The 20,656-nt window shown below is 44.2% G+C and overlaps 1 protein-coding gene across 2 annotated transcripts in view; it reads left to right on the plus strand.

The window, feature by feature from the left end:
- Nucleotides 1-20,656, plus strand: part of ASH2L (ASH2 like, histone lysine methyltransferase complex subunit) — a 134,876-nt gene that overhangs the window by 11,115 nt on the left and 103,105 nt on the right. For both annotated transcript variants that reach the window (XM_085634971.1, XM_085634972.1), the window contains exons 2-4: nucleotides 7,151-7,217; nucleotides 10,553-10,698; nucleotides 11,670-11,758. In XM_085634971.1, the coding sequence (XP_085491097.1) occupies nucleotides 7,151-7,217; nucleotides 10,553-10,698; nucleotides 11,670-11,758 (302 nt within the window). The remainder of the gene's footprint in view (nucleotides 1-7,150; nucleotides 7,218-10,552; nucleotides 10,699-11,669; nucleotides 11,759-20,656) is intronic.

Raw genomic sequence — 20,656 nt, forward strand, 5'->3', positions numbered from 1 at the left:
TTCATTACAAACTTCACAGTACCATTATGGCTTTATTGAAAACGGAGAAGTTTGGTATCCAACTTCTCAGCACATTAAACCCACACTCATGCCAGTGTGGGATTTCATGAAAAATGCACACAGCGGGCATCTTAGAGATGCCCCCTTAAAAATTACCTAATGCTGGTGTCCAGGCAGAGTGGCTGCTCACCAGCTGCCACCACCAGACATGTTTCTGGACCCTAGGTCGAGAGCCTGCTGCTCTTGGGGGTCTGAAACAATGCACATCCTGGGACGAGGTGACAAGCGTCCTCCCCCAGGATGGGCAGGGTCCACGAAGGGGAAGCTTCAAAGACTTGCTGCCTTTGTTAGCTTCCCCAGGCCTTTTGCCGCTTCCAGCAACTGGTCCCCACTGGTTCTGACCTCCACTTTGGGTGGGAGAACCGATGGGAAAACCAAGTGAGAAAGGGAGGTGTGCCCACCTTTTGCCAACCTCACCCCTCAGATGGGGGAGTGAGGTGAAGCACAACTTTCAGTCCCCGCCCACTGGAGGGCAACATAATAGTACCCACCCCAAGCAAGGGACCCATAGGTCCCAACCTTTTACTTATCTGTAACGCCCCTAAATTTAGTATTATGGGGCACCCCTGAACCTTGCCTCCTCAGACGAGCAACGATCAAGAAGAAAACGACGGAACAGCCGTGCCGAAGCTAAGAAGAGGACGACGCCCCCTGACTTGGCCCCAGCCCTACCGGCCTGTCCCCACCTTGAACCTGCAGAAGTGAAACTCCAGTGTGTCCTGCAGCCAGCAACCTGAAGAACCCAGAGGACCTGCCCTGCCTTCCAAAGAAAAGACTTTCACCTGTGAATACCGGCAGACTTCAGCTCCTGCCAAATCCGCGAGTCTGCACCAGATGCCCCCGGCCCGAGTTTGAGTGGCTCAACACCACAAGGAGGTCTCCCTGGCGATTCTGACCCGAGATGCTGGATCTTATGACCTCATGAAGAGAACTCTGAGGGCTTTGGACTCGCAACTGAGGAATACAGAATTGGATTCAAGGGGTTCACAAAACCAATCCTGGATTGACTATGTTGACTAATCTGTTAAGACACTAGATGGTTAGTTAACTGGGCACAATGTGCATGATTTCAATGGACTTTACAACTTGTTTATGGAAGAACATATTTTAAGTAATTGCACTAACGAAAAGTTACATCAGCATTTGGTAGACCTACGTCTAATTTCTCCCAAAGAATTGGGAAAGAAGGCAGACCGTTGGGTTAAGACAAGAGTGACAAAAACAGCCACGGGGATGCCCAAAAGAAAGGGGTTACAAAACCTCCCCAGGGGAAAGGTAGTGAGAATCCCCAAAATAAAAGGCCTTCGTCTTCAAAAGGGCCCAAAAACCTGCACAGGGAGGTTGAGTCCCTAAACTCTTTCCAGTCCACTAATAGGTACAGGGGAAAGAACTTTGATCCTTTTCAAGACCTGGTGTAACAACTGTAAGAAGTTGGGACACTTAACTGGCGATGATACTTGTCCTAACAAGAAGCCCCCCAGTCCTCCTCCAGCTACTACTGGTGTAGCCAGTCTCCAGATGGGATCAGCAGTGTGTCCAGAGCAAATCGGGTTGCACACTGAAGCAGTTCTAGTCACAGAGGGGTAAGTTGAGTTTGCCACTTTAGCAGTGTGACCACCCAACTTGAAGTATTTGCAATACCCCTGGATCAATGGGACTTGGGTAGAAGCCCTGAGGAGTACAGACGCCAGTGTCACTATGGCGAGAGATACACTGGTTTCCCTAGAGCAATACCTGATTGGGAAAACGTACCCAGTCACCAATGCTGACAGTGTTACTACTAACCATGCTATGGCGACAATGGAAAGGGTGGGGTGGGGTGGGGTGGTTAGTGGTGTCTCAAAAGCTTCCAGCTGCCTGCTTCGTAATGACCTGGAAACCTACGCATGGGCTGAGGTTGAACTAAAAAAAGTGTGTGTGTGTGTGTGTGTTAGTCTTAGTCACTTCACAGAGCCGAAAGCAGGGTGAAAACTAAGTGTTGGAGCCTGAAAGTATGGCCCAACTTTCCAAGAGGAAATGTAAGAAGACCGGGAAACCAGCTTCTGTACAGCAAAAGGATCAGGGCTTTCTCCTCATGGAGAGAACTTGGACACCCCAGATGGGAACTGAGCCCTTGGAGCTTGACCCTTACCAGGTTGAACTCTTAGGCCCCGGGGACCTTCTAGGGAAGAGCTGTGCTTGGACAGCAGGACTGTTCCACTCTTGAAAGCCGGAGGCAGCAAGCTGCTACCCAGGAAAGGGTAGATGTCAGTGGTACCCACAGTGCTTATTGGGAAGAGGGACACTGTACACTGAGGCCAGAGACCCCAACCCTGGAGCCACTAGGAGAGTGAGAGTGGCTCAGAAGTACAGGGAGTTCCTAATAACTTTAGCTCATGACATCCCCCTAGCTGGACATCTTGGCCAAACCAAAACCTGGCAAAGGCTAGTTGGCCACTTTTACTGGCCCCAGATGTCTCAGAAAGCAAAGGAGTTTGTCAGCTCCTGTGTCACCTGTCAAGCCAGTGGCAAAACAGGTGGACACCCAAAGACTCCCTTGATTCCACTACCAGTGGTTGGGGGTCCCTTTGAAAGGGTAGGTGTGGACATAGTAGGCCCACTTGAACCTCCCAAGGCATCAGGAAGCAAATTCATACTAGTGGTAGTGGATCATGCCACTAGGTATCCTGAGGCAATTCCCCCTAGGATTACTACATCTTCTGCAGTAGCCACGGCCCTCATTGGTGTCTTCACCAGGTAGTGTTTCCTAAGGAGGTGGTTTCAGAGGGGGGGGGGGCAAACTTCATGTCTGCTTACCCAAAACACATGTGGAAAGTGTGTGGAGTGCAGTACAAGTTTACTTCACCCTACGATCACAAACCAATGGTCTTGTTGAGAGGTTTAACAAGACATTGAAAGACATGATTTTTGGGTCTCCCTGAAAAACTCAAAAGGAGATGTGCTGTCCTCTTACCATGCTTGCTTTTCGCCTACAGAGCGGTGCCTCAGAAGGGAGTAGGGTTATCTCAGTTTGTACTTCTGTTTGGCCATCCTGTTAGGGGACATCTCTGTCTTGTAATAGAGGGTTGGGAGAAGCCTCTCCAAGAACCCAAACAAGACATTGTGGACTGTGTACTAGGCCTAAGGTTCAGAATGGCAGAGTACATGCAAAAAGACTTCCAAAAATCTTGAGGCCAGCCAGAAGCTTCAGAAGCACTGGTATGACCAAAAAGCTGCACTGGTAGAATTTCAACCAGGGAAAAAGGTGTGGGTTTTGGAGCCAAAGGCACCAAGGGCTCTTCAGGACAGACGGAGTGTCCCTTACCCCATCTTAGAAAAGAAAGTGAGGTCACCTACTTGGTTGACCTGGGCACAAGCAGGACACCCAAAAGGGTGATCCTGTGAACCGCCTTGAGCTTTTCCATGACAGGGCTGTCCTCACCATGCTGATGGTGACTGATGAGGATCAGGAGACAGAGAGTGAACCTCTCTCTGACCTTCTCTAATACAGCCCCAAAGATGGGTCAGTTGATGGAGTTTTCTTTAAAGACACCTTTCACTGCCCAACAGCTGACTGATTGCAAGCAAGTCTTGCAGCAGTATGCTAAGCTCTTTTCCTTGACCCCTGGTCAGACAAACTGGTGTACCCATGATGTGGACATTGATGACGGTGCACTTGTCAAGAACAAAATCGATAGACAGTCTGATCAAGACTAGGAAAGCATCAGAGCTGAAGTCAGTACTTTGCTGGAGCTAGCGGTTATTGAACCCTCTGAGCAGCCCAGTGTTTCTAGTCCCCAAACCAAGACACTCTGCGTTGCCTTCCTGTTTCATCTGACGGTCGTGTGGTGTTTGTTATTGATCTCCTTTATTCTCCAGCTCCCTCTTTGGCGGCTAGTCTTGTTGCTCATCCGCCCAGTAACAGTTTGTGTAGAGGACTGATCTTTTCCTCATCTGGTGTTAAGTTCCTTTGCTGGTCTCCATCCCTCCAGCCATTCCAGGGTTGACTCTGGGGTATCAAAGAACCATTCTCTGCCATCTGCTTCAAAACGGAACTTCGCCGCGAACAATATGAAATATTGGATACCTCTGTCTTCGAGTTGTTTCTTGTCACCATGGAAGGTTCGCCTCCGTCTCTCTACAGCCATGGTAAAATCCAGAAAGAAGGACAGTTCGTTATTTTCAAATTTCACTGGGGGAGACTAACTAACAGCCTGCAGCACAACATCTTGGTCTCTAAAATTTAAAAACCTTGCTAAGATTGGGCGTGGGGTGCTCCAGGCTTATGTCTGCCCGTGGCACCCTATGGGCTCTCTCCACTGTAAAGCACTTGGACAGGTTTTCCGGTCACAAGTGGTTGACGATTAGATCCTCCACAAAAAGATCTGTAGCTGGGCCATCTGATTTTTATGGATACACTAACTATTCTGACGTTCTTACGTCTCAAGCGTCCTTCATAATCGTCAAGTTTGTTTTCTGCCAATTTGCTGGCGATTTGGAGTTCTTTGATTTCTTGTTGCATTTGTTTGGTCTCCTCATCCAGCTTCATGGTGGTCACTTCAATGGCCTTAACTTTCTCGCCTGTCATTTGTAGGTCTGCTCTCATTAGCGTAATCTTGATCGTGAACGTATCCATTCTGTGCTCCAACCATGTTCACACTCCCGCAGTGGCATCTATGACCTCTTGAAACGTATGGTCCCCTTTGTCGGAATCTGCCATTTCCGCTGCGTTTCCCCTCTGTGATGAGTCGGATCTGCCGACTTTTGGGCTGTAAATTTATCCAGCTTAGTTTGGAGTGTGGTTTTCGGCCCTTTTGCGCCGACATGGCCACCGTAGGGTTTTCTCCAACCGAAAATCATTGTGTGCGCAGCTCGCCGTCCCCACCTGGCGTGATGTCCTGGTTCGGCCTGTCTGGGTTCTTCCAGAGGGTTCCTGCACCTTTCAGGTCGCAAGTGTCACATTGTTGTGGATTTAACTCTTTTTACCAAGACGCCTGGGCACTGAAGCACGCCACTTTTAAACGAAGGGTGGAGTAACCCCTGCCTCTTAATATTCCACTACTAGGAGCAGGCCCCTCAGAGCCCGCTGTTGTCTAGTCTATTATGTCCCCCACACATCTTTGGCGTGTGCCTAGTCCAAGTGTTAGTCAACTGGTTAGTGTTGGGAGCCCAGCCAAGGGGAAATACACAGGCCCTCAGTCCCATGGGACTTGTGGATCAAGGCAGCTTTGGCCCACTCCTGCTTAATACCCTTACAGCAGAAACTAGAAGAAGGTTTGGAAGGTCACACAAAGTTGCAAATGCATTGATCTGTGCTTAAAACTTTCAGTGAGAAGTTTAATTATACCCCTTTTCTAGTATTCCTTTTAATGGGGAGTGTTATCAGGCCAACAGAAATGCAGTTAGTGCACATGAATATTGATCAATGGGTCCAGTAGGTGCTCTCTCTGGACATTGATTAAGGTTCGCTGTTTCTGTATATGTTTTTTGGGGATGGCACTACAGGTAATCCCTCCATTGGTGTAACAGCGCACCGAGCCATACAAGGGAAACTAATAATGCCTCAATGCTGATGGCCAGACTTGGAAATCAGAATGCTTGTCGTGCTGATCTACACTATACTGTTTAGGTGGAATTGTCTTTGTAATGTCCGTATTGTGTACATTTGAGCTATATAGTTGATTAATGGAATGCTATTTCTTGTCCACTTTGTCTTCACCTGCAACAATGCATAGTTGTAATGTATTTAGTTCATAAGCTGAAGTTACACTATCTGAACTGTCACCACCTTGTGTGTATGTGCTTATATATAATACACGTGTGTGTGTATATGTGTATATATATATCGTCCAACAAAATGCCCACTGGGGGGCTTGTTAATTAAATGAAGTAAAGCGATTCCCGAGTGCCATTATTGCAGCCTCTGAAGACGGGGTTCCGACCCTGAAACGCGTCAGGCAAATTGAGAGAAGGTGAAGCGGAAAGGCATGCATGGAAATCATGACCGGATGGTCAGAGCAATGTCGAGTGCTTTGGCAATGCAAAGGGCATTTTGTTGGACGATTTTTCACACGGCGGCCTGGCCGTGGCCAAAGCACCATCGCCTGTTGGAGGAGTAACACTATCCAGCAGAACGAGGCCTGAGTCTTAAACGAATTATGACTCTTTGGCACAGCGCTCTACAACTGATGCAGCATACCTTAATGTGACACCACCTACTAAGGTATTTTTAAGATAAGCATAAACTTTGTAATGAGCACTCGGAGACTTACTAAAGAAATAAACAATTCTCCGCTTTACGGACTACAAGTCCCAGCAACACTCCAGATGACGATGCACTTAGCATACGCCCACTGGGGGGCATGTTAATTAAATAAAGTCAGAAATGAAGTAAAGCGATTCCCGAGTGCCATTATTGCAGCCTCTGAAGACGGGGTTTCGACCCTGAAACGCGTCAGGCAAATTGAGAGAAGGTGAAGCGGAAAGCCATGCATGGAAATCATGACCGGATGGTCCGAGCAATGTCGAGTGCTTTGGCAATGCAAAGGGCATTTTGTTGGACGATATATATATATAGATACACACACACACGTATGTATTTATGTTGTTTGGGCTTCTGTTAATTGCTAATAAATTGTTATCTTCCCCAAGATGGGGGAATGCATAATTTATCTTTTGGGTAGTTGTAGGGGTGTTAATGCACACCCTGTTAATCTTTTTCCCCACTTCCATTTTTTTTATTGCCATGCAAATCATCTTTAGTGACCCATCTTAGTAAGATAAAGAGCATTCCACCAATATACGTGCTGATTGTGATGAGCGCACACTATTGCCCTCCAAGTAGGTGTTGCTCTTTTTCCACCAAATGCATTTTTCAGAATATTTTTTGAGAAATATTTCTTACTTGTTTATATGTTGCTCTGTTATTAATTGAAATTGCCTCTTTCTACTATTAAGATCAGATTATTGTTGGTGCCCCTACCAACCCAGGGACAGTGGTAGAAGAACTCCAGAGTTCTACGAGTGTTCTGTTTATTTCCTAATTTGCTCTTATCTGTTTTGATTTAGGGCTTGTTTTTTGTTGGTAAGTCTAGCTGTCATTCTCTTCTAGGGAGTCTACTCTTGTTGATGTCACTGGAGGATTAGATGCGGACTCCTCCAATGGGAAGGACCCTTCGGTATGTAACCAAAAGCAGTACTTATGGCGGGATTTTAGTTTTCAGCGCTGGAGGATATTTTGTGAAAATGATAGCAGCAGTGCACTACTAAAAAGAGGATAGATGCACTGTTATTTTTTCTTTTAATGTATTCCTTTTTTCTGACTTTATAATATGTATCATAATGAAAGATCTGAAATGTTCCTGTGCATAGTAGGAGCCTGCCAATTTATTATCAAATAACACTGGTGTATGGCCTACTCTTGGTTTCTGGTTTTCTCTTGCAATGTTACACAACACACCACTGGGCTGGTGTTCGTAATTTATAATGTAATCACAATGGAGACCGGGCCTGACCTTTAACGTTTCCCAGTTTGTCAACGTATGGCACTCTACCTGCCCAGCGGCCCGTCGCAACTAGAGAACCATGATCCTTTAAAGGAGGATTTCTTTAGCTGAAAGAAAAGGCTTGTTTTTCCTTTGCTGTGTGTATTATTCAACAAAGTTTGAGGTGGTCGTTGGCTACAGTAAGTTTCTACAACCTTACGAAATTTGAAAATGTGTGAATATTGATATGTGGCCTACTGGATTTATTTGTTGCGTGGCACAGTCTACATCCGGAGCAAGAGCAGGTTTTACCTTTTTAAAACATTTTTTTTTTATATATATATTTTTAAAAAATGTACGCAGGACATTGATTTCAATTACGCCACTATATAAAATCCAGCACCTTACCAACTAATTTCACTCTACTGGCTGGAGTTATAGCTATAGTGTTAAATGACTGTTTCACTTTGGGCGTAATTTGCCCCTAATAACACACAACCTTAGTTTTATCCTATCATGCGTATTGTCTGTTTCTGATGTCCTCTAATGAAACTAGGCTGTCCAGATTAGCTCTGCTGCATTGGTGTAAATCTATCATTGGGGGACGAGGGTGCAAGGGGTGGGGAGAGGAGTTCAAGAAGGGCAGATCCATGTGAGTTTGTTTGTTTTTTGGTCTTTTAGGGGGGGGGGATAACTACATAAGATATTCTAAAACTGTGAATTTAAATGAAATTAACTTACATGGTTAGTGAATGGCAGAAATCTGTCTGCTTGAACCAATGTTAGATTCCCTCTATCCGCTATTAAGTGTGTCCTGCAACCCCCGGCCTACAGACCTTGATTTATTGTGTGGTGTTTGGGTAAAAAAATCTTGCTGTCAATATTTACTCTTCCCTGACATAACGTGTGACTGGACAGGACTTCAGCATCTTTAGGAAGAGGCCCCAATCCTGTTTTGTCTAAGGAATGGGATGAATCCGCTCCAATGTTGAATGTGGGAGGCTCCCTTACGCAAGAAGCACATTGTACTAGGAATTAATTCATTAATGCCGGCCATAGCAAAAACTTTACTTTCCTTTTAAATCAAGTCAATAAATAGTGTACATTTAGTGAAAAGAAGCATTAGTATATTTAGTTTGAAAATATATACTGGCTGTTAGAACCGGGTTCTCTAGTTGGCAGGGGTATGCACCCTAGTCCAAATAGGGACCACCGCTTCCGACAGGGTATCTTGGCGCAGAGGAGGAAGGCTTAACTTCAGAGGCAATGTGTAAAGTATTTGTGCAACACACACCAACAGTGAAACAGTAAAAGCACTTGCAAAAGGACACCACCAGTTTTATGAAAAGGTATCTTTATGTAAAATTTATGCAAGATCCAAAAATAGTAAGAAGTCCCCATATGCAAACCGTGTCGGGCAAAATGTCTTTGGGACGGTTGTTGCAAAATAGCCTGGCAGAAACTGTCCTTCAGAGGGGGAACATAAGGGCAAAACAGTTCCTCAAGTGAAGGTATTCAGAGAAATGTCCTTACATACAGTAGGGTAAAATCGTCCGCAATAGACACCAGCCCCTGTCCATGGTACAAAGGTAATGCTTTCCAGGAAGTAGAAAAGGTCTTAAGCAGGCTTGTGCCAACAAAGCCCAGATCAAGAGGTTAGGGAGGGCGTGTCACTCTTTGCCCTGATCGTAGCGGTAAAAGCGCAGGTCACCCTTTTGCACTTATCGTGTTGTTGGCAGTGTGTATTTAGCTATGTGGGGCCAAAAGGTGCAGAGTCAATTCAGCGATTTCTAGCACAGTTCAGTCCTGGGCAGCAGCGGTGATTTAGGGCTGATAGAATTAACCTCACACACCCAGTGCTGCAGAGGCAGTTCAGGCAAGGAAGAAAGCGTGGTGGTCCTTATGAATCCCCCATCAGGTAGGGTAACAGTCAGCAGTTTGTGGTGGAGACACTCTGGGGGTGTTATTTCCAGTTCTCTCTAGCCAGGCAGGATCAGCAGGCAGTAGGGAAGCTCAGCAAGGGGGGGCAGCAGTTAGCCTCCTCACAAGTGGCAATCCTCCTGGCACAGCAATTCTTACTCCAGCAGAGATTCCTCCAGGTCCAGTAGTGTAACAGGGATGTGTGGCCAGAACCCTCCCTATTCTACCCTAAAGTCAGGTGACCGGGAGGGGTGGCACTTTCTGGAAGAATCTAGGGGGTTGGAAATCTCTGGAAAACCCCAGCAGGCTCTGGGGTGTTCCCTTTCCTACCTGCCTGTCAATAGGGACAAAAGGCTACAGTTGCAAAAAGTCCCAGACCGTGCAGACTACCAGCATGCAAATGAAGGGTAGGCCTCACTGCAGTAGCAGGGCCTATGGCTGATACACTAGTGTCTCTATGCTTTTAAGGGAGAGCACCTGCACCTCGGCACTGTTTAGCAGTGCTAAGGGACCCAGAGTCCGAAGTCAAATAGAAATGTGTGGTCCAGTGGAAGGCAAAGAGGGGAAAAAAATGTAGGTGAAGACCACCCTAGGGCTGACAGGTCTAACACTGGCTAACATGGAACTGTGAGAAGAGTAAAAAGTGAAATTTTGCTTCTAAGCTCATATATGCCAATAGGCCCAATTGAAGTGGGTGACCCTTGATCAAAGCCAAAAAGGCTTTATTTTAGAAATCTCTCCCCAATTATCTTCTTTGCTTCATAGGGAAAGTAAAATCCCCATATTTTTTTCCCCCCTTCATCTCCCTCTTTAGTGTTTCAAAATGTTATCATGTTTGTAATTTGTAGAAAGGAAAATATGTAAGGTCGAAGTCTTGGCTTGCTGAGTATTGTGCTAATGGTTGGTCACCAAGGGCATACATGAATGCTTGTGGACAAGATGGAAGTGTTGAAAGTTTGGTTGGTCTGCAACTACTGTATTCCATACTGGTCTTGTACTTTAGTCACTGCTTAGTGGACTGCTCCAGTCTGTATGAATTTCTATATAGTATTGCTTTACACCTGCTCACAGGCCTGATGGATTTTGTGTTAAATCTCTTGTGCTGCCAGGAAGGTGCTGGAGACGGTTTGGAAGCAATGGACACTCAGACTGGTTCTCTTGATGACGACAATGGCCGCCAGCTCGGAGAGATAGAACTTCAGTGTGGGATTTGCGCAAAGTGGTTCTCAGCGGAAACCTTCAGCATTGACACTACGTAGGTTTGCTTTGAAATCTAACTTTGCAAATCAGATTCACTGTAGATCGCCAAATCAGTTTGAGAGCATTACCAGGAAAAAGTACTTCTTTTTGAAGGTTAACATTATGATTAGTCTTTGATTTAAGTCCTGGTTTTTGTGATTGAGTGCTTACTAGAGGGCACAATAGGATCCCTTCATTTGTTAATGATCGGCCAATTATGAAAGTAATAATGGACATGCTGAAAATACACGCAAGATTAGCCCAGACTACAACCATATAGATTCATTTTAGTTTGCTTAGACTGCATTATAGTGCTATAGAATTTTATTTTTATATAGGTTTTATGTAGTACAGTCTTAGTCACAAGAACTCACTGAGCATGGCAAATTGCAAGTTATAAGGATTTGTTGGTGCAAGGAGTTAGTTTAAAATATGTGTATAGTACACTGGGGTTCCCAAATGTGAGCAAATAAATCAAAGTTGGGGCTCTTTTAAGGCCTTAGTTTTTTTAGAAGTGAAACCAAATGACAGGGTAAGGGAAAATTACCTGCTGGTATTGTCTACAGAGTTGGAGGCCTGTGATATGAGCCAAACGTAAATCGGTGATGTTGCCATTTGCATGAAAATGGGCACAATAGATGGCCCAGTGGCCCACTGTTATTGGTGCGTAGCCCTTCTAGTAGTCTCCCTACTCTGTGATACTAGAGTTAGTATCCAGTGTTCATCCATCCCTCTACTGCCTGCAAGACTGTGTAATAAAGAAATGGCTACGCTCCTATATTGTGTGCATGCCATAGTGGGGCGCAGAAGATTTGTTTTTTCCAGCTGCAAGTGAAGAGACACAACAGATCAGAGTTAAGTTGCTTCTCTTCAGTTAATGTCTAGTTTTAATTGAAAGTTAGCACATAACTCTGAATGATAGAATTTTGTTCCTTTTCTGTGCACTAAAATGCTGACCTGTCTTTTTTTTTTAACATCTTTCCATAGCGCATGTCTACCCTTCATGACCAACTACAGCTTTCACTGCAATGTATGCCATCATAGTGGAAACACTTACTTCCTACGCAAACAAGCCAGTAAGTATTTTATCTGTGGCGTTATTCCCTGTAAGTGTGGTGGTGTTCAGGGCCCTGTTATGTTTGGTAATGTATGTTCTTAAGTCTCGCCTGAGCCAGCGCTTTAGCGCTGCTCTGGCGAGAGCTATAGAAGACGGGGATTTGGAAGTGCAAACGAGTGCTTTTCAGGCCCCCAACTACAGTGCATGTGCGCGGGGCGTGCGCACCATTTGGCAGCCTGCGTGTACATTTCGCGGCCGCTTTGATGTTCTCAGTGAGCCGCGCGGCCACTGCGAACATCAAAGCGGCCGCAAAATGATTACTTTCACTTTAGCGGCCGCATAAGTGAAACATACCCTCTAATTCTTCTTTGAGCCACACCTAACCAACCCTTTCATACTTACAATCTAACGTTCGCACCTACTTGGCAGACAAGGGAACATTAGCACCCCATCTCTACCTCACGTACATGTTTTTTTTTAACTAAGGCCATGTGCTATACTTTTGTGATTTAAAATAGGGTTCCCTTTTTTTAAAACTATTTCGGTACGTATATGCACTTTATACTGTAGTATAATCCTACACACTTCACGGCTTATTAACATGCATCCAGGCGTAATTAATTATTGTTTACATTGCTTTGCCACGCAAAACAAAAGGAACGTTTTGAATCCTACTTTACCAGCAATGCAAGTCTTATCACATCAGCCTGCGTTACACATAATTGGCACCATCCCACGCGTGCTACAATTTCTAAGAGCAGCCTCTGGTGTTCCTGGTGTGCATCTCTTCTCTGTTCACTGTCAGTGCACATCGCTTGCAGTTCACTTTAGTGCGCTTTCTTTAGGTACACTTTTTAGTGTAGTCTAAACATATACACTTCAAGGCATCCTAAAATGCACACTGCCGCCGTTATTTATTTAATCCCTTACTTTTCTGGACATGGAACTTTTATAACAGCAACTTGCATAATATGTGTTACACATAATTGGCACCATCGCAGGCGTGCTACAATTTATATGGACAGACTCTTAATGTGCATCTTTTCAGTGTTGACTAAGTGCACTTCACGTGCGGGACACTTAATGTGCTTCCTATATGTACACTTTTTAGGGGAGTCTAAACTTACTCACTTCACAGCCTACTTACATGCGCACTGCCGCCCTTATTTATTTATTACATTGATTTTTCCGTACAGAACAAACCAAGCATTTGAAAGTTAATTTTTCCGGACATGCAAGCCTTATCGCACCCACCTGCAAAACATGTTTTACGCAAAACTCATCAACCCAGGCGCGCTGCAATGTTTGTGGGCTGTCTCTGGTGTTCTCACTGTGCATTTCTCTACCGTTAACTATAAGTGCACCTCCACTGCAGTTCACTTCAGTGCGCTTCCTGTATGTGCACTTTTTAGTATAATACAATCCTACGCACTACATACTCCTAATATACAAACTAGCTTTCGCGCTGTGCCTATACATGCTACTACCATAGCTTGTATAAGCGCCAGCCTTCAACATGTTGCGGATTAAACATCGAAGTGGTGCCTTCCCTTATTTAGACAATTTTGGCAAAGCAGCTACTTTAACCGCACTGCTGGCTTCTTTTATTTCTGAGGCCCATCTTCTTTCTTACAGTTCGCTAGGCTGCAGTGTAAGCTCGTACAGTTAGTGTTAATTTCTTTATATACAGGAATGGAATACTGCATGCATTTAAAATAGTGACTACACTTACAGGCTCATATACATCATTGTTTCACACACACGCTACTTTGAAGAGCACTTTGCATTACTTTTTAATTTGCGCACTAAATGTCACTGCGCTTGCAAGTGTGAGATCGATATCACTGTAGATATAGGTGTGATATCACTATTACTGCAGATGTAAGTGTGGAATATCTATTATAGCAAATATTGGTGTGAGATTGCCATCACTGCAGATATTGGTGTGAGATCACTATTGCTGCAGATATAGGCCTGACATCACTATCACCGCAAATATAGGTGTCAAATCACAACAAGCATTGGCATAGCCAATAGGTCTCGCCTTTGGGACCTTATAAGTGTTTAGCCATGCAAAAGTTGCATAACTAAATACTTATAAGGTCCCAAAAGCGAGACCTATTGGCTATGCCAATGCTTGTTTTTTTCCTTCCTTGTTTAGAGAGCCTTCAGTTTGGTGATCAATTCCGAATAAGCAGGCCTTCAAGTTTATTGCTGTACACTGCACTTCCTTTCCTTCTTTCTAATGTCCTTCCAGTCGCACTGGGACTTTGTCCATTTTTCTGGTGGACCAGTGGGCGTAAATCTCCTGAGGGTTTCTGCCCATCAGTCTTGTTGCTTGTAACAGACTTGGCTTTAAAAATTAGGCCTGGGGGACATTATTACACTAGCAAAATTACTTTACATTTTGCAACATGTAATTTTTGCGTGCCAGAAAGCCATTCATGTAGAAAGTATCTCACCAAAAGATATTTTTTTTGCTCAAACCAGTCTATTACTAGTTTAATGAAAGTGTTTTATTTACCCCAAAATGTACCCTTGTCGCAAGTTATACAATATACTGGCACACAGTTTGCGTTTTTAGATATTTTTTTTTTGTTGTTAAATGTTCATGGAATTTTACTAAAGGTTGTGGGACAAAATTATGCAACCTTCCTCCCCTTTATTAATATTCCTCCTTGCTCTCTACCACATCCTTTATTGACCATCTTTTCTCATTGTAAATAGCTTTGGCTTGGTAGATTTGCCATATCCTATCCTAGTTTAATTTCTGATTCATATTAAACCTTTATTCTCTGATCATTGAGCGTTTGCTATGAATAGAGTAGCTACCCAGGCTAATGTAGTCTTGTCCTCCTTTTATTTGCTGCCTGGATTCTGGACTCCATACATGTTGGATCCCATGATTAGGATTGCAGTTGATTTTCACCATAGCCATCTGCACAAGTTGTGGGCTTTCCTATTACAGTGCATTGTGATGTCACATAACTCTGATTTATTCAAACTCTGTAAATCAAGACCACAACTCGCAAAATGTTGTGCAATGAAAGTCTAGGGCTGCAACATGGTGCCATTGGTAACTTGACACTGATGTCTGATGGCAGTGAAATCCATGCCTCAATAGCGGTCCCAATCTTTTCTTTCATACGATGCAAAATTGCTTCATTATCCTTCTGTACTCTGATAAGGGCCACAATCTCTTACAGCATATCTGCCCCCTTCTCCCTTGACTGAGGTGCAGAGAGACATTGTCTTCACACAAGCCACTAAATCACTTCCTAAGGCCGTGTTTCAGTACATCACACTTGATCTCCCGCTCTGTCCCGCTGAACACCATTCCACACTACTGCTGCAGTTCCCTTTCTTTGTTTCTGTCTGAACTGAGGTGGCGAAGTGAGCTAAAGAATGATGATGGATTCAACCCAGATCTGTGACTGGGGGTGAGTGTCTGAAAAGTTTCAGCGCTTTGTCCATCATCTCTTTTGTGTTTGCTTTGTTTATTTTTGAACCAGTCCTCAACACACACAGCCACTCTTCTTTCTCCGTTACCTTTTCTCAGACTTGTAAATCAACCCTTTTTTTCTTCACAACTTTTTATATACTGCTAAACCAATATTCTAAACACCATTTGTTTCCTTCTTGTGGCTTTTTGCTTTTCTAGACATAGCTAGTTTTTCCCTCTACTTTCCCAACCATTAACAGAACCTACCAAAGCAGCCATTAATTGAGCTTTTCCTTGTTACAAAAGTAAATGAAGTCCTGCAAATTGGCAGTATTAATCAGGCTTTTTATAGGTCTTCATGTAAACGGACATTGTGAATGTTGGTGATTTTTCTTTCTTGCCAGTGCTACAAAGGTGCTTTAACTAAGAATGTGGATGAGTTGAAGTAATTTATCCAGTTGTGAATACTGCTTGTCAAAAGAAGCTAATGTCAGGAAATTGGCAAGACAACCCACCCCATTTAATAACTGTATTTACTGTGTACATATGTACGATCAGAAATAACTATGCAACATATGCCTTTTCTACCATAGGGAAGCATTGAAGCGTAAAGACTCATTTAAGTGCTCTATTTAGTTACCAGTAAAAATTCATATTTAAAAATGTACTTACTTGATAACGAAGTTCTTGGTATCAAAATTGACATAAAAATACAACGTATTTTTTTTTTTAGTTGGTCTCCGATTTATTTTTGAGTGTGTCTAATTTATTGCCTCTGTGTACAACAAATGCATAGCACTACCCTCTGATAAGGCCAACTGTCACCCACACTAGCACAAAATAGAACATATGAGTTATCATACGTGCCTCTGTAAAGCAACTTGTGCTTTCCTGGTCTCTTTAGACAGTGTATCTTGTTTTGGATCACTACATAAAGAGCCAGCTTCCTACACTAATCACCTAAGCTACGTGCTTGGGGCTCTTGAGCCAGAGGGCCCTACTCATGAGCTCCTGCAGACTGTCTTTTTGGAGGGGGCAGACACCTGGTCTTTTGGTTGTACAAATCCACACTGAATGCAGACGGATGGATTAGCGATGCAAGGGTTAAATGTTTCTGTGCTGTGGTTGATGCGAAATCTGGATTGGGAGGGGTGCAGAAGATTGTTGATCTCTAGGTGTTCTGTGGGTTAGCATTTGCTGGACTTTTCTCGGATTTGGTGGGAGATTCGAATTCACAATTAAATTACTTGCACTGCGCCTATCTTACTCCACAGAGGTTTCCAGACTTTCGGTGTCCTAGATGTGCTCAGGTTGAGGATTTTCTACTCACGGTCTGGGGCTGTCTGATTTATAGTATGTTTTTGGTTACAGGACGTGAAGACTCTGGAATGCTCATTAAACTGCAGGCAGCGTCACACGGATGTAGGCTGCCTCCTGGGGTTAAGGGATGCACTGAACAGAAAGTGAGTGACGGATTCTTGAACTTGGCCTTGGGACATTGCTTGTTAATGGAAGTCCCTGCCCATGGCCCACCCTATAGAAGATGGCAGGGTGAAGTGCAATCATGAGCAATGGTCAAAGGGGAGGCGCATCGTGCCGAAGAGTACAGAGGGATACAGAGACTGCCGTTGGCGGACTTGTGGGGAGGAGGTGGTCATTAGGTTCTTGGAACTGAAATAGGGACACGAATTCCACATGAGACTGGTGGCTTCTTTTGCCATTCTGTGTTGGATGCAGTTACACCTGTACAATGGGTATTGACTGGGGGATGGGGGATATGCAGGGGGAAGAGACTGTGCCCTATAACCCCTGGAGGAGCGACCAGGTGACCCGACTAGCCTCTGCTGGACCCATGTCGCCCATGCTCTGTCTCCTTGGTCTTAGGGCTGTCCTATACAGCAAATAGGGAAGAGATTGATTGGAGCCAAAGACCATACTGGGTAGTATTTAGTTCAGTTGTAACAGTTTGTTGTTGATCTTTGTGTGATTAAGACGATTCAGCCTGCGCTGCCAGGGAGTGAGCTGCTACGGACTTATAGTGCTGATTTGGAACTACACATTGTCCTTGCTTTCTTTCCTGTATAACCTTATAGTGCAAGAAATGCTGTTTTATGTTCAAAATCTAAGATAATTAAGAAAAAATAAGTTGGGAAGTGTTCCTGTCGGGCGCAAATCCTAACCGAGCAGGCCGCATTAACGAGTGTAACGCACAGGAGGCCATGATCTTGTTCATGATTTGATCATCAGTATGGAGTTCAGAGAGGGGGCGGATAAGAGGTCATGTCTAGTGTTTTGTGATCAAGTTTGAGGACCACTATCCGGCCCCCCCCCCTTGTGGATTAAAGTAGACTGCCTCCTATTTGACAGTCTTTGTATAGTTCAAGTAGTTTGGAAGTTAGAAGTGAGTAGGTTTATATAGGTGGCATAAAATTCAACTAGCAGTCAGTCCATGCCTGGTGTTATGACCGTATTGATTGGCAAAATAGCATTTTTAACGCATTCAGTATTCCATGGTGAGTGTAAAAAAATATCCAAGTCTCAGGCAAAAGCTTGAGGATCAGGGTGTCTTCCAGAAAATTTTCTTTTTCACACCCTGATTGACCCAGCCCAGCTGGGTATAGCTGCTTGTAGTTATCGTTAAAGTTGTTGATGTCTGGGGGGCGCTAGAGGACGCACTGCGGATTGGCTACACGCTAGTGCCGCTCCGCCGGTCGGGGACATTAATTAGCCAAGAACTCTCGCATTTGGTGTCCCCTGTAAAAAACCTGAGCAGAATATACAGAATCGGAACTACTGCCCTATGATCCTGTGGCATTGGATGCGTGTAATTGACCGGTGCAACGTAGAAAGTCGCATCCGAAGGTGAGCCCCCTGGCGCAGCAGGCCGTATACAAAATGTCGGCGATGTACGCGGTGGCGAACGAGTAGTGGAAACCAAGCCGCGGCTCAATTAGTGGCGCACGGCCGCAGCCGCCATCTGCTGGGTCCCACCATGCACAGCGAGGGACAGTCAAGTGAGTACACGAACATTGGCGGCTTAGAAGCGTATGATACAGACAGAAGCGCGGGCATATAACTGTGTGATCAGAGATCAGCGAAGCGAGATTCGAGAAACGCTGTGCTGTGGGGTATTAACACTTGTAAAAGAAATAGCGGACTTGCGGCGCTCAGAATCAAGGGACCCGATAAAGAGAGAGCAACAGGCTGCACTTTGAAAACTGTGCTAGCCCAAGTGCACACATCACCGGAGGCTCTGGTGCGCAGACAGACTTGTGGGGTGGTGTGCTGCCGCCCTGAGAACAGCACAATACGCTGGAGCGGGGGCTGGGGCGGACGGCTGCTCACGGCAGAACGGCGACATGGTGCGCCCCGGAGACACAGGCTATGGCATGAACCTACAGGGTAATATCTCGCGACCTCTGGGACATGGAGGGAATAGATTCAATTGCAGCGCACTCCAGGTGTAAACGGCTTGCCCACATCGCCTCTTACGGCCTATTTGAACTGAGCCATATCTCCGCGGTCCCTGCGTACGGGTGGATATGCAGGCGGCCTGGTGCTGTGATACATCCTGCTGCACACTCCGAGCCTAGACCGGTGCGTCCATAGACTGAACAGCAGCGGAATAGGGTGTACTCCCCCACACCCCCTCGGAATACAAGCATTCTGAGCTATAAACTGCACACTAGGAACTGATCCTTTCCAGTAGCTGAACTGGGTTCTACAAAACTCGACCTTGTACGTGTTAAAAGAGATATGGTGTATAGTGGGCACAAGTTCTGCTTCACTGGTAGCCACAGTGACGGTGGAAGCGCCCTGTTTTTCACGTACTAGGAACCAGCAAATATCGCCTCGAACTGTCCTCACAGAGAACTGATACCCTGGGTAAAGCAGTTAATCCAACGGCTACAAGGGTAAATGTACAATACATTGAAAAAAGGATTAACCGAGCAAGACCGCTCATCTATCCGGTCAAATAAAGTCCAAGTATCCGTTCTGTGTTAGTTTCTTCTTCTTTAATTCAATCTTGTCAAATATTTTTCTTGTTCCTGTACATATTCTTCAAGCTGATGCCTTCAAGCCAAGCCAACACTTGTTTCGTCCTCAAGGCTATCAGCCCAGGACTTCATCAGGGCTAGAGACTAGAAACATGACTCCATTGTATTGCATAGTTCCAACATTCCACATGTAATTCATGTGGTGAACTTAATTCGACCCACATCACATGTGTGCATTCTAGTTATTTAATTGTGCAATGTGGAAGTGTCCACATTATAAACGCACCAGAAAGAAAACAACATGTTGCAGTAATGTGTATAAAAGCACCAAGGTAAAAGAAGACTTCAACCTGAAAGCTCAAAAGGAAAAAAAAGTCTACAATGTGCACCCCAAGTAACAGAAAAGAGAACAAAGATTATAATTGTTTGAAACATTATAATAAAAGCATAAAGCTTGAGTTAGTATATAAAAAAGAGAAAATAAAAATAAAGTTGAAAGTAAAGTGACATACCTATCACAAGAAAGTGAAAAGGCAAATTCCATAATAGAAGAAAAGTGGAAGAGGCAAAAGACGAAAACCGTAAAAGACGTAAAAATTCTCAAAGGCGTGTCCGTGCGACAACAAAGGAAGAGACAATAAGAATAATAAATTAACACTTACCAAAATACAAAAAGTCAAGATCAAAGAAAAATGGAAGTGCACTTTTCTATACCATGTAAGGTCAAAAGACATCTTTATAGACCGGACTTCCTCATGCGCATCAATATAGTCCAATATGTAAGTTTAAAACATTAAAAAAAGGACCTGACCTCTATAATTAAGCAGTAAGTAAATTAGCAAAGAGTCCAACCTTATTGATGCTGGATAGTAAAACAAACCGCCCCGAACCTCATAAGGTCAGTCAAGCGACTAATCTTAGATGCAAAGTCGTTTCAAAGCATATAAACTCCTATCGAGATACATCTTAATCTCATTATTTAAAAATTAAAGGAAAATTCTTTTTTATTAAAATATAACGCAAATATTAATACTAGATAGGTACCAATCTGTAATAAGGACGCGTACCTTGAAAATGATGTTGGTAAGTTCCATCTGTACAGTAGTTTAAAAGTCCAAGGATTCAATCTCTCTAATATTAGATAGTAAATAGCAGCCAAATATCCTAGTTTGATACAGAAAGGAGGAAACTATCCTAGTTTGATACAGAAAGGAGGAAACTGTCTTAGTATGTAAGAAAGAGCACGAAAAATAGTGTGCATAATTCTAACAATATCACAAGGACAAAAAGACAGTCCTAAGTGCACAACTCGTTTAGCTAAAAGATGTAAAGTGATTTCTATAAATGAAACCACAGCAGTTATAGCAGCATAATAGTAAATAAAGAGCAGGATCGCCTTATGGAGGAAAGCTACATATAACTGGAAGATAAAGTGAAAGCGACTCTAGCATTAACATAATAAGCCAATAGATATTAT

This window comes from Triturus cristatus, chromosome 11 (genome assembly GCF_964204655.1).
Source record: "Triturus cristatus chromosome 11, aTriCri1.1, whole genome shotgun sequence".
NCBI classification, from domain to species: Eukaryota; Metazoa; Chordata; class Amphibia; order Caudata; family Salamandridae; genus Triturus; species Triturus cristatus.